Source organism: Lindgomyces ingoldianus (genome assembly GCF_010093535.1).
Source record: "Lindgomyces ingoldianus strain ATCC 200398 unplaced genomic scaffold BDR25scaffold_36, whole genome shotgun sequence".
Classification (NCBI taxonomy): domain Eukaryota; kingdom Fungi; phylum Ascomycota; class Dothideomycetes; order Pleosporales; family Lindgomycetaceae; genus Lindgomyces; species Lindgomyces ingoldianus.
In genome coordinates this window covers 594,714-606,133 of record NW_022985197.1, presented here as the reverse complement: position 1 = coordinate 606,133, position 11,420 = coordinate 594,714, and the positions used below count along the sequence as shown (strand labels likewise).

The 11,420-nt window shown below is 49.5% G+C and overlaps 7 protein-coding genes across 7 annotated transcripts; 4 read left to right on the top strand and 3 right to left on the bottom strand.

Annotated features, from left to right (window-relative positions):
- Positions 1–43: 43 nt before the first annotated feature.
- Positions 44–731, bottom strand: BDR25DRAFT_238722 (uncharacterized protein; the record flags this gene model as incomplete). Its single annotated transcript, XM_033685647.1, has 3 exons — positions 44–490; positions 543–600; positions 676–731. 3 exons carry the CDS (start codon positions 729–731, stop codon positions 44–46), a joined length of 561 nt encoding a protein of 186 aa, XP_033542820.1.
- A 166-nt stretch (positions 732–897) lies between these two features.
- Positions 898–2,235, top strand: BDR25DRAFT_306440 (acyl-CoA N-acyltransferase). Its single transcript, XM_033690626.1, has one exon. The coding sequence runs from the start codon at positions 1,024–1,026 to the stop codon at positions 1,783–1,785; it is 762 nt and encodes a 253-aa protein (XP_033542819.1). The 5' UTR covers positions 898–1,023; the 3' UTR covers positions 1,786–2,235.
- A 1,045-nt stretch (positions 2,236–3,280) lies between these two features.
- On the top strand, positions 3,281–4,093 carry BDR25DRAFT_318107 (uncharacterized protein; the record flags this gene model as incomplete). The annotated part of the gene is made up of 4 exons (XM_033691727.1): positions 3,281–3,337; positions 3,392–3,712; positions 3,798–3,984; positions 4,038–4,093. 4 exons carry the CDS (start codon positions 3,281–3,283, stop codon positions 4,091–4,093), a joined length of 621 nt encoding a protein of 206 aa, XP_033542818.1.
- A 314-nt stretch (positions 4,094–4,407) lies between these two features.
- Positions 4,408–5,850, top strand: BDR25DRAFT_294593 (phosphoglycerate mutase-like protein). The gene is made up of 2 exons (XM_033688792.1): positions 4,408–4,800; positions 4,878–5,850. The coding sequence occupies exons 1-2, from the start codon at positions 4,622–4,624 to the stop codon at positions 5,491–5,493; spliced, it is 795 nt and encodes a 264-aa protein (XP_033542817.1). The 5' UTR covers positions 4,408–4,621; the 3' UTR covers positions 5,494–5,850.
- A 193-nt stretch (positions 5,851–6,043) lies between these two features.
- On the bottom strand, positions 6,044–8,521 carry BDR25DRAFT_238629 (uncharacterized protein; the record flags this gene model as incomplete). Its single annotated transcript, XM_033685645.1, has 2 exons — positions 6,044–7,540; positions 7,910–8,521. 2 exons carry the CDS (start codon positions 8,519–8,521, stop codon positions 6,044–6,046), a joined length of 2,109 nt encoding a protein of 702 aa, XP_033542816.1.
- Positions 8,522–9,571: 1,050 nt separating this feature from the next.
- On the top strand, positions 9,572–10,471 carry BDR25DRAFT_269637 (alpha/beta-hydrolase). Its single transcript, XM_033687169.1, has one exon. It carries the CDS (start codon positions 9,579–9,581, stop codon positions 10,419–10,421), a length of 843 nt encoding a protein of 280 aa, XP_033542815.1. The 5' UTR covers positions 9,572–9,578; the 3' UTR covers positions 10,422–10,471.
- A 54-nt stretch (positions 10,472–10,525) lies between these two features.
- On the bottom strand, positions 10,526–11,416 carry BDR25DRAFT_81631 (Rpr2-domain-containing protein). The gene has a single exon (XM_033699093.1). It carries the CDS (start codon positions 11,158–11,160, stop codon positions 10,600–10,602), a length of 561 nt encoding a protein of 186 aa, XP_033542814.1. The 5' UTR covers positions 11,161–11,416; the 3' UTR covers positions 10,526–10,599.
- Between the last annotated feature and the right edge of the window lie 4 nt (positions 11,417–11,420).

The following is an 11,420-nucleotide window of genomic DNA, read 5'->3' as shown; positions in this document are numbered from 1 at the left end:
AATCCTAATACAGCCCTGGTGAGTCGGGTGGTATCCCTCACGTTCACCTAATGGTCTTCTCCACAAACTCTTTCTCCAACCGCCCGACTTCCCTCTTGAACGTCGCCACTTCTTTCCAGCAATCGAGGGGCCTTCGATCGTTCAGCCTTAGGCAAGTAGCGACATCCTCCTTTGCCTTGCCCAATGCGGAGTCTACTTGTTCTATCCTCTTCCTACCCTGCAATTTCTTCTTCAACGCCTCTATTTCCTTGGTCACGCTATCCCGGCTCATATCCTTTTGTCGTTGCTTCTCGGCGAGCGTGGAGGAACTGGATGTTGCGTCGCTAAGCTTGTCGGCAAGAGTCGGTTCAGACGGCCTTTCGGCTTCCTCAGCGAGAGTCTCGGATAGCTTAGAGAAGTTCTGAGTTTCCTGTTCGCGGAGTTTCTCGAGCTCAGAGGTCAGGCGGGTTTGGTATTGCAGTTCTTGTTGTTTGGATCGGATGGAATCGGTCTGGGAGGTCAATTGGCATTGGAAATGCTCTTTCGTCCACCTAATTGCTTACTTGAGTGTTCCTCTGCAGCGAATCTACCAATTCATTTGAGAATCGGACGGGGGCATCTCTGGGCGGGAAAAAGGATCAGCCTGAGACAATGGGCGCATTCAGAGGCCAATTGGTGACGCGGAGAAATACTCACGATGAGAATACGTGCTGGGCGACCTCGTTTGAAGGTTTGGAGTTCTCTGCCCCCATGTTTGTTGCTTGAAGGTCCTGATGCTGCTTCGCCTGAGTTCCAAGGTTGTCGGAGCTGGCAGGAAGGTCACATGGGTCTTGGCAAATTGCTGACTCACCCGTGTCGCGTCGCGCCTCAACATCAAAATCCCATCACCAATTTGACCTCTACTGTCAATATTAATCACAGCCTGTTTGGCGGCTCCGCGCTCTCGGGGAGGTGCTGAAAAAAAAAAACCCCTTGTTTACTAATTAGGAGAAGCGTACATAACCACGCAGCGCCGTAGTCCGTCCTCTTCGTTCTTTCACCAACATGCTCCAGTCGTCGATCACGGCATGGCTCAAGAAGCCTGCATCTGTTATCACAGCCGATACTTCGCTTTCTAAATCCCAGCACATCACTACATCCTTACCGAAGATTAAAGCTACCCAAGACGAGTCTGTTCTCAGTGACGAAGAAGCTTCAATACCTGTACCTCAAGCGCAGCCTTCGCCCGTCCCGACATCGTTCTCACTCCCTCCACTCCCTCCCAACGTGGTCCTAGTCCCGCTGACCGAAGATCTCATTCCTGCCTTCAAACGCCTCAACTCCCTAACACTCCCAGTTGCCTATCCCACCCAATTCTATACTGAAACCATGGCCGAGCCGAATCATAGCGTAACCCTAATGGCACTTTGGCATCCCAAACCACCCACCGATCCCCCCTCTGACGATACTGAGAAACCACATTTGATAGGCGCTCTCTCCTGTCGGCTGCTACCGTCTTCAACCCTGTACATTTCCACACTCTGTCTGCTCTCGCCCTACCGCTCCCATGGGATAGCAACGCATTTGCTGCAGAGAATTGTAGCGAAGGCTTCTCAAGAGCATGGTGTGAAGTACGTGACTGCGCATGTCTGGGAGGCGAACGATGACGGTCTAGAATGGTACAAGAAAAGAGGATTTGAGACTCTTGGAAAAGAGGAAGGCTACTACAGGAAGCTTAAGCCTGGTGGAGCGGTATTGGTGAGGAAGTGGATTGGGGTTGGACATTTCCTTGGCGATACTCAAGCTTCCAGTACAACCAAGGGATGAAGACGGTAGAGAATATTCTCCGTTAAGCTCTGTAGTAGAGACGAGAATGCTTTGCCTAGCATTGGGCTTTGCTCTACGAACCCCATCGAGCGCTAAATCTAGATCTCAAACAAGGACCCCGTGGCGCTGGAAATGTTGTACGAACACAGTACAGGTTTCCGAAAGCGCCCTTGGTCTACGATTGACAGCATACAGCAGGCTAGCAGTCTGAGGCTTCAATAAGACCATGTGGGGGTGAATACTCGCAATTCCGACAGGAAGACAAATCGAGGAGCCCTGCAATACCTTCAGTCCTTGTTTTCTAAAACCTCCCCTATAATCTCATGATCCTCGTACTCGCTTTTACCAGGAACAGTGTCTTTTGCACGCACTCACTTTATTTCGTCGGATTCATTCTTCCGTCAATAACCACCATGGCTCAATGGCACTCTTACCTTAGCGAGATCTGAAGGCTGTCTTTTAAAGATAAGGCGCTTGGGTGGCGATGAGCTTCCTGGAAGAATTAGCTTCTTTCCCTTCTAATTCAATCTCCAGTATCCTGGCCTTTGGCTGGACGTTTCCCTTAAACACTTCCCTGGTTTTATCTAACTGGTATTATTGATCTCCACCTCACGCCTCCCGCGTAATACGGGTTCCTCGTTCCTGCACATAATTTACACTTTGCTGATAATTGGTCTAAGGTCCGGTTCACGGCCCTAGCAATCATCTAATTCAATCTCGTTGTGCCTGGTAAGACTGAGGGACCGTTCATACGGTACACACCACCGGAATCAGGCTTCGGCAAGTTCCTCTAACTCTTGACTCTTGGCGTGGGTTCTGTCGTATCTAATTTGCGGGTAAAAAGCTAACATGCGAGGGACGACGGAAATAGCTTCGACTCAGTGATCTGATCGTTTTCCAATGTCATGACCTGGGGCGAGTATGCTATTGTCAGACACCAAATCTTCTAGTTTATTTTCTAACATGGCTACTAGCGTCTAGCATATGTTAGACTTGAGGTTTACTGCTGTTTTCGAGTACACTAAATATCCGTGACCCCACCTGTCTAATATCGACATTGCAGTCGCTGTGTGACTGGGGAGAAAGCATTAAATCCATGCTTAGCTTGGAAGCCTTTTTCAGATATTGTTGTGCATTGGGATCCGTCCCGCCCCGACATTGTTGTTGCAACTCCGTATAATGGGATTCTGATGACCACAGCATCTCTCTAACGCAAAGCGGAGGGTCAAGTCGCTTGGCTAGGGTGAATTAGATTGGTGTCAATATGTTACAGAGCATGGTTCACAAAAAAAAACGCCCAGGACGGCCTAATTCTCGACATGTAGGCCAAAATGCCTTTGCCGCGACGAACAGCGGGATACTGCAGGTCAGTAACCGACAACCAGGCGATCACAATATAAGATTCTTCATATAGCATACAGAGGGCATTTCTCGTCAGTTCGATGATTTTTTTCTCCGCCCGCTTTGTCCTGAAATTTCTCCTACCTCCGCGATCATGAAGCTCCTTGCGTTCACGGTAGTCTTGTCGGCCTTCTTTTCAGTTTTACTTGCGGTATGTACACCTACACTCACATCGTCACATCAACTAGCTAATTAAAGGTACTAGGCGCCGCACAATAATCGTTTCGAGGAAAGGCAGAGGGACAAAACCTACACCATCACATGTCTCGGAGTCAATTGCCCTGACAATCCTCCAACGACTATCGATATTCCCACCACGTACACCGTGCCTGGAGGGGTGCCGAAAACGACCACAACACCTAAATCATCTCCACCCAAGACGACTAGTACGCCGACGCCGACGCCAACGCCAACGCCGACGCCAACGCCGACAAGCAAGAGGACATCCACTATTCCCCGTAGCACGAGTAGATATTCGCCGCCGGACCCCGAAACGACTGACGAACCAAACTATCCGCCCACAAAGGTACATGTCTTTAGTGTTCAATGAAACCTTCTATCTCGCCTAGTAGCCGATCGCGGGTTGCGACCAAACGCTAATCCAATCCTAGACTATCAAAACTTCACAGAAGCCGCCAGTGGTCACTTCGGGTACTAAAACAGGACCAGAAGACAGTGGACCGAGCAGTACGAAATGTCCCGTGCCCCTGTACTACCAGTGTGGAGGATACTATGGAGGTGTGCCATGGACAGGATGCACAAAGTGTGTGTCAGGAGCTGTTTGTGTTTTGCAGAATGGTACGTATCTGAAAAACACTTACGTTTGATCAATTGCTGATTTTGAGCTTTAGATTATTATCATCAGTGTGTTGCGGATGATACAGCTAAGCGGGAGGTTAGAAGATGAGGTTGCTGACGGCCGTATGGTAGTAGACGGGACGCATCGGCTTGAAGCATACCATACCGATGGGTTGTAGATGTGTTGGACTTTGATGAATAGGGCAAACTGTACATACCTTAGAGAATTAGCACACCAAAACGATTTCAGCAGGCAAAAATCGAGTTTCAATGCCGATCGCACCTTTTGCGGAATGAAGAAAACATACTTGAGTGGTTTCAAACTTGGGTTGAAGCCGACCAACAGATATATAAAGCTGACTGAACCAGCGGGAGAAATTCCATGATACAGGATGGTGGGGTAGAAGCTACCCCTCTATTCATCTGTTCCGTGATCATCACCCCTTCTCACCTCCGGAATTTCCTAAATTTGCCTTACTTTCTTTTAGTATTCGAGATTTTACTTCCTCTTAGCAAATGTTAGGCCTCAGTGTTTTACCGTAACTAACTTCCTCTCCGTCGGCTTGATCCCTCTGTGTAGCAATTCACCCACAGCTCCTCCAAGCACCCGTCACCTGGCATCCAGCTTTCTGCAACAATGCCAGACCCAAGGGTCTTCATAATCCGGCATGGAGAGACGGAATGGTCACTCAATGGCCGCCACACCGGCACCACCGAACTCCCCTTAACCTCCAACGGCGAAAAGCGAGTGCAAGCGACCGGCAAAGCGCTCGTCGGTGACGACAGACTCATCGTCCCCGGAAATCTCGCACACATGTACGCAATCCTTTCCTCCCTTTCTCTCTTTCCCCCTCCATCTCTGTTATTTCCTGTACTAAGTCAGTGAATTCAAGCTACGTATCCCCCCGCCACCGCGCCCAACGCACCCTCGAACTCCTAGACCTAGGATGTCGAGACCGCTATCCATGGCATAACTCCTCCACCCCCGCCTCGCCCCAGTCCCTTGACATCCGCACAAACGCCAAAATCTCCATCACCCCCTCCATTCGCGAATGGGATTACGGATCCTACGAAGGCCTCACATCACCTCAAATCCGCGCCTCCCGACTCTCCCGCGGTCTCCCCCCAGACTGGGACATATGGCGCGATGGGTGTGAAGGCGGCGAATCCCCCGAAGAAGTCACCTCCCGTCTTGATGCCCTAATCGCGGAGATAAGAGGGAAGTGGCATGAAGGCCAGTTTGGCAAAGACTCCGGGTGGAAGGGGAAGCAGGGGGTTCCGAATGATGTGCTGATAGTGGCGCATGGACATATATTAAGAGCATTTGCGGCAAGGTGGATTGGGAAGGATTTGAAGGGGAATCCGAGTTTAATATTAGAGGCGGGGGGTGTAGGGACGTTAAGTTATGAACATCATAGTATCGAGGAGCCGGCGATTTTGTTAGGAGGGGCGTTTGTCGTGGATGTTGTGGAGAAGGATGAAGAGGGTAGGCTTAATGAGGGGAAGTGATGGGGTTTGTGGGCTTGGGGATTTGGATGGATATCTGGGGAAATAGAATTAGAATTGCGAAACCTCACTCGCACACATCACGCATCGCGGACGGATATTCAAGCAGAAAGGGAAATAATCATGTGGTCCATTCCACTCTATCCTAGTGACTTATAAGGAAGTACCTTCTAAGTACACTAGGAGATACTTCAGGAAAGCTAAGGAGCTATACAGTGTCATCTTTATTCGGACGATTTCTCCCATTGACATGGTCCTCCAATGTGATCTGGAGACGTCATCGATAGACACAACTCCATTCCATCAATCCTATTGCAAACTACTATTACACTTTAATATGATCAACCGGTTGCGTTTCCGCTGTTTTATTTCATTATAGAGTGGAGCTTTTCATTCTTGGAAGCATGGGTGTCGTTTCGTTTCATTCAGTTCATCACCTTTCCTTTCTTTATAGCCTAGGTATCCACCATTTTCATCCTTATTCCTTTCTTTCCTGTTTGCTTGTCTGGAATTATACGTTCGTAGGCTGTATGGGCGTTGTTGTGCAGGACAATCAAGCGGTGCCTGTGGCCCGCTGATAGTCCAATGATTTCGCCTTTGCCCACCTCTTGGTATTGTCTTCATTCTTGATAATATAAAGACACAACTCCCGGATCGCGAAAGCATTTTGTAGAGCATCTTGGCCGAAGGTTGGATTGGTCGTAAGATGAGCGGCGGGAAGATCTCGACACAAACTCTCAAGACTTAGCTGTTGCTTGGATAGCGGCCCACTGGCGGCCTTTTCGACAATTTTAGCAACGTCAACAGACCGACCATGGATCATTCGAAGTGCATCTAGTTCACCCCGGAGGTTGTAGCCAACCAGAATGGTCTGCTTGTCAATGAACTTCCAAAGTGCAGCTCGAGCTGCCCACCATCCCTTCAAGACTTTGTATCCTAGTTGGCGGGCAGCTTCCATGTCACGCCAGGCAGTCAATCCGGTAGTATTCGTGAGCCAGTCCCGCACCGAGGCCTTCGGGTCTGTGCAGACAAGGTGATTCATTAAGATCCGGCAGGAGGTCACATCAATAGCCGCAATTTTGACCACCTCTTGGAGTCCGTTTGCTAAGGTAATCCTACTGCAAGAAATTGCTACAACCTCCAGAGTCGGCTTGGTGATGAATCGCTCCGGGGAAAGTTTGAATCTCCCAACAGGGTAGTCGGCAGTGTACTCGTCCTTGAAGGTTTTGGGAGGTGGAAGATACTCAGAGTACTGGAGCGTCTCTGGCAGATGGCAAAGTTTGGCAAACATACCAGCAACCTCACGCTGCCTCGAAACTCCGACCCGAGTCCAATTAATACCGCCACATGTAATCTTTCCATCATGGTGGATGACAACATCGGACTGCAGTAAAAGACGCATGATCTTCTCACGGATCTCTCGTGCTTGAATCATATCTTCAGGGCCACTGACAGAGGAGCTAGTAGCGCCTGGTAGACCGGAAGGTCCCATTGGTGGATAGTAGGATGCCGGGGCAGCTAGTTGCTGGGGACTCGGATAGCCATCAGAAGGGTGACCGCTTGCAGGGTATTCCCCTCCCCTCAGATTTCGTGGGGTGGTTATGCCCGGAGATTGATGTGGCCTATATACTTCTGACTCGATTGGACTTTGTTTCTGAATATGAGAAAGCATGTATGGATCCTTTCGATGGAGATCAGGATTCCGACCGCCAACTCCATGTATGTCTGCTTTGTGAACGTTCAACGCAGGTTTAGATTGGAATGTTGCTTGGCATCCTCTAATTTTGCATTGGAAACTGATTGGGGCCGGCGCACTCGGAATATTTGTCGTCGAAGTCTGAGCTATAGGTGGTGGGAATGCAGGCTGAGCTAGCTGGGGAGGAAAGACTGACCGGGTGATTGGAATGGGCTTTGATGCTTCCATGAGAGACTTTGGTGGTCTATCCTGTCGTTGCGCAATCACTGCAGACTTAGATACGTCCTTCTGGCGTTGTGGTGGGGACACCACAGGTCCACCTTGCCGTGAGAGGGTTGCAGCTGATGCTTGAGCCTGCGGCTGTTCCTTGATTGAGCCCTCCACCGGATCAGATGACGTATCTGTCTTTACAATTGGTGAGGTCTCCGGAGCTGGGACAGACACATCTTGAACAGCTGGTGCGTGCACAGAAATGTTCGCAGTAAGGAGAGCCCGTGCTTGAACTACTTTGTCCACATCGTTTCCCTCCCCTTCCTCTATTTCGTATATCATCTCCCGGTGTGAACGATTCCAGTGCTCTCGCTGAAGCTCAAGTGCTTTCATATCATTAATCGCGCGCTCCAGGCGGCTGTTCTTCTCACGCATCAGTTCCTCTTCGTATTTCTCTTCTCGCTCAGTCCACTTGAGCGAAGCTCGACCTTTTGGATCTTTGGCTAGGGCCACGTGAACCTGTGAAGACCGAGCCGGGAGAGCTTGAACTGGTAGTGATGGTCGGCAGCCTAACCAGTGATTGTTGTACGCTCCTCGGTTAGCAAAATACTTCTTGCATACATCGCAATACGGGCCCTCAGCACTCGTAGTACTCGTCTGTCCCGGAGATGGCTCAATGTACGTTAGGCGAGTTATATCTGGTGACGGTTCGATGTACGATAGGCTGAATTTGGGAGTAGGATGTGCATACTCCTTTCCTGGAGAATTCGCTAGGCGAGGCATCTGGGCTGGTCCGTTGCGATTCTTGGGTTCTGATGGCTTCCGGAAAGCATCCGCACAAGGTAACGGGAATTTGCGGTGCCGATTAAGTTTGTTGGCCGATGGGAAATACTGCTTGCAAGTGTGGCACTGGCTATCCGGCCTTAGATCATGGAGAGTCTTTATCCTGTGCTGTTCCAATGCCAGCTCATCCTCAAATCGCGTGTTGCACACTTTGCATGTCCAAGCGCTCCGCATTTCTTTGTGATGCAGCATGTGCTGTTTAAGAGCAAGTTTCACTCTGAATGATTTCGAGCATATGCCACAGTGATGCTCCAGCTTGGGGGGTGATGGTGGTCCAACCATGTCTAAGTTGACTTCGTAAGCACGATTAACAGGACCACCCGGAAAAGATTCCACCATGGAAGGAGTTAGGAAAAATCTCAAGATTGGCAAGTGGTCGAGATCAGGAAAGTAGGCGCCTCTACGGAAGCCGCAGCGCCTCAGATGGGCGTGACTTCCTTGGCTGTTGGGAGAAATTAGCTGTGGTCGCAGCTTGAGATTCTGTGATTTTGAAGTTGAGGACGCAAGACAATTGCGGTAATGGTGTCTATGTTCCAGCTAATATGTTACTCAGCGTCGCGGTCGTTTGGTATGTAAGATAGTGGGGCAACACACGGACCATTGGAAACCACGACAACACGCCATCACGTGCACATAACTGTGGGCTCCCGGGCTGAGTGGGCAACGCACCGCGGTTCTAGTGTGAGCCTAAAGATGGGAGACTACTCACGTTTGAAGAAGATTCCGTCTACTTTGCGCTTGGAAGACAAAGTATTTGCACTGTAGTGGTAGCGTGTTAGTGGTAATTGATAGTAGTCCAACCTTAGAAGGATTCAAAAATCTCCAAGTGAGCGAAGCTTGCTTGATACTCCGCGGGCATACTCCGTTGAATGACAGGAATGGGACAACCATGCTTAAGTGAAATGAAAGCAAGATCTAGATACCCATCATAGTAAATCTCCACTCAATTCTAGCTCTTGAAATAGAAAATGAATATTACGTCAACTCCCAGCATTCTGTAGTATGCGCTATCTGAAATGCAATGATATTGCAGGTTGGCACATACGAACGAACACGACAAGAATCTGATTTAACACAGAAGGCTCCTCCTCGTTTGAACCTTCCCATTTCAGCAAGAGGTTCAACAGACCAGTAAGTCCGCCCCTGGTCATGTTCTGTGGTTGTGAGAATACCGAGGTATGCTGTAGATAGTCAAGGGTGGTTTCGGATTGCTCGCATAGTTGCATGCTAGTTCACGGTAGCGCGCTGGTGCCTAACTCTTGACAAGGGTGCACAATTGACATAAATGGAAGGATATTTATTATGGTAAAGAGACTGTAAATCCTTCAAGTCCTTCAGTATGTCCTATCCACCGTCCACCATCATCGAGCCTCAGCCCAATGGCCCCCACACGCACACAATAATTCTCCTGCACGGACGTAGCAGCACAGCTAAGGAGTTTGCCTCCGACCTTCTCTCACTCAAAACGTCTGCTTCACCTCAAAATCTGACGTCTAGCTTTCCCACTTTCCGCTGGGTATTTCCCGACGCTGGCCAACGATGGTGCACACCTTTCAAGGAGAAACGGTCGGCCTGGTGCGACACCTTTTCTCTGGATGACCTGAGCGAGAGGAAAGATCTCAACGTCGCAGGTTTGAGAGATGGAATACATTTCATCAAGGACATTATTGAAGATGAAGCAAATCGGCTGGGCGGAAGGTCTGATCGAATCATTCTCGGCGGTTTCTCTCAAGGAGCGGCAACCGCGTTGTGGTCTTTATTTACGGGCGCAGCAATAGCACAAGGGACCTTGGGAGGATTCATAGGATTGAGTGGATGGATGCCCTTCACAGCTGAGGCGAAACAAGCAGCAGACACCACTGGGACGTCCACTAAACGCCTGGCACCAGCGATCCAAACCCTTAGCCACGTTTTCCTCGATATCCTTGGGCTTGAACCTTTCGTCTCCACGGAAACGATCGACAAGTGTGTGCGGAAGATGCCCATTTACTTAGGCCATGGCACCGATGACATTCCAGTCAATATCAGGAACTGCCATGACCTTTCAGCAATTTTCCGAGCTCTTGAAGCAAAAATCGAAGTGCATGAGTACATGGGAGCGGAGAGGAATGGCCATTGGATCAAGGAACCTGAACAGCTAGACGATATAGTCTTGTTTGTCAGGAAGTTTGGCGTGGATTAACTGTCTTATGTAACCTCTCTTTCGGTGAGTGTGATGCAGATATCTAGAATCCTTGTATATCTCGGTTAGCTTTACATTGCACTGCTTTAGGATTGTATATATTGAAAAGCAACTTACTCGTCCCATGTCTCCTGTTACAAGTGACGGCTATGGTCTTCTAGTATGCTCATGCTAGCTCCTACCCAGAGCCGGGGTCGTGGTCGGTCTCGATAGGAAGAGTGGCGGAATGGAGTGGTTCGATGTCCACAAAATGAATACCGGCAGATTGGTCCCTGGTACTTAGGGCCCGTTTGGTCTTCCTTTGTTGCCGTGTTGCTCCAATTGGGTATCGCTTCTGGCTGCCACACAGTTTGCACTGAATCAACAGAACATCCGCCCACGGTTTTCTCTCCCCTTTGCTCTTGTTCTGTAGGACCTGAGTAGAATTCTGGCCAGGTACAAGCACAGCGTTACAGGTTTTGCAGAGTGACCGTTTCAAGTGAGGAGAGAGGCGAACTTGGCCTTTCAAAGATACACTGCGAAGGTGTGCACCTAGCTGGAGTGCGAGCCCAGAATTCCCGCGTGTGGCTGACAGCTGTTTGCAGGATTCTTTCTGTGTGGGATGCTCAGTCGTTTCTAAACCTAAGCCATCATCCCCAGCTTGCAGTGTCAAGTAGGCAGCTGCTTGATACAAAAATGTGGCCCTAGCATGTAAATGTCTGTTAGGGACTCCTTTACCAATTGCTTTGTCTTTGGCCATATTGAGTAACTAGTGTGGTGCTGGATTCTTTGTGCGTTCACCGCTTTCAGGGAGTGGTATAATCAGCGAGAGCCCAAGACTCAATTCCTTATTAACTGGAGCAGATGGAGAAGGTGTCAAGGTGGACAGTGAAGGAGTAATGTGAAAGAGAGTATCAGTGAGTCCAGCTGCCTGTGAGGTTCTCGCACTCAATGCCAATGGCGCTTTACCTGTTTAGGTGGGTCGCTGATTAAGCATCCAACGCCGAGCGTTCTTTCTTC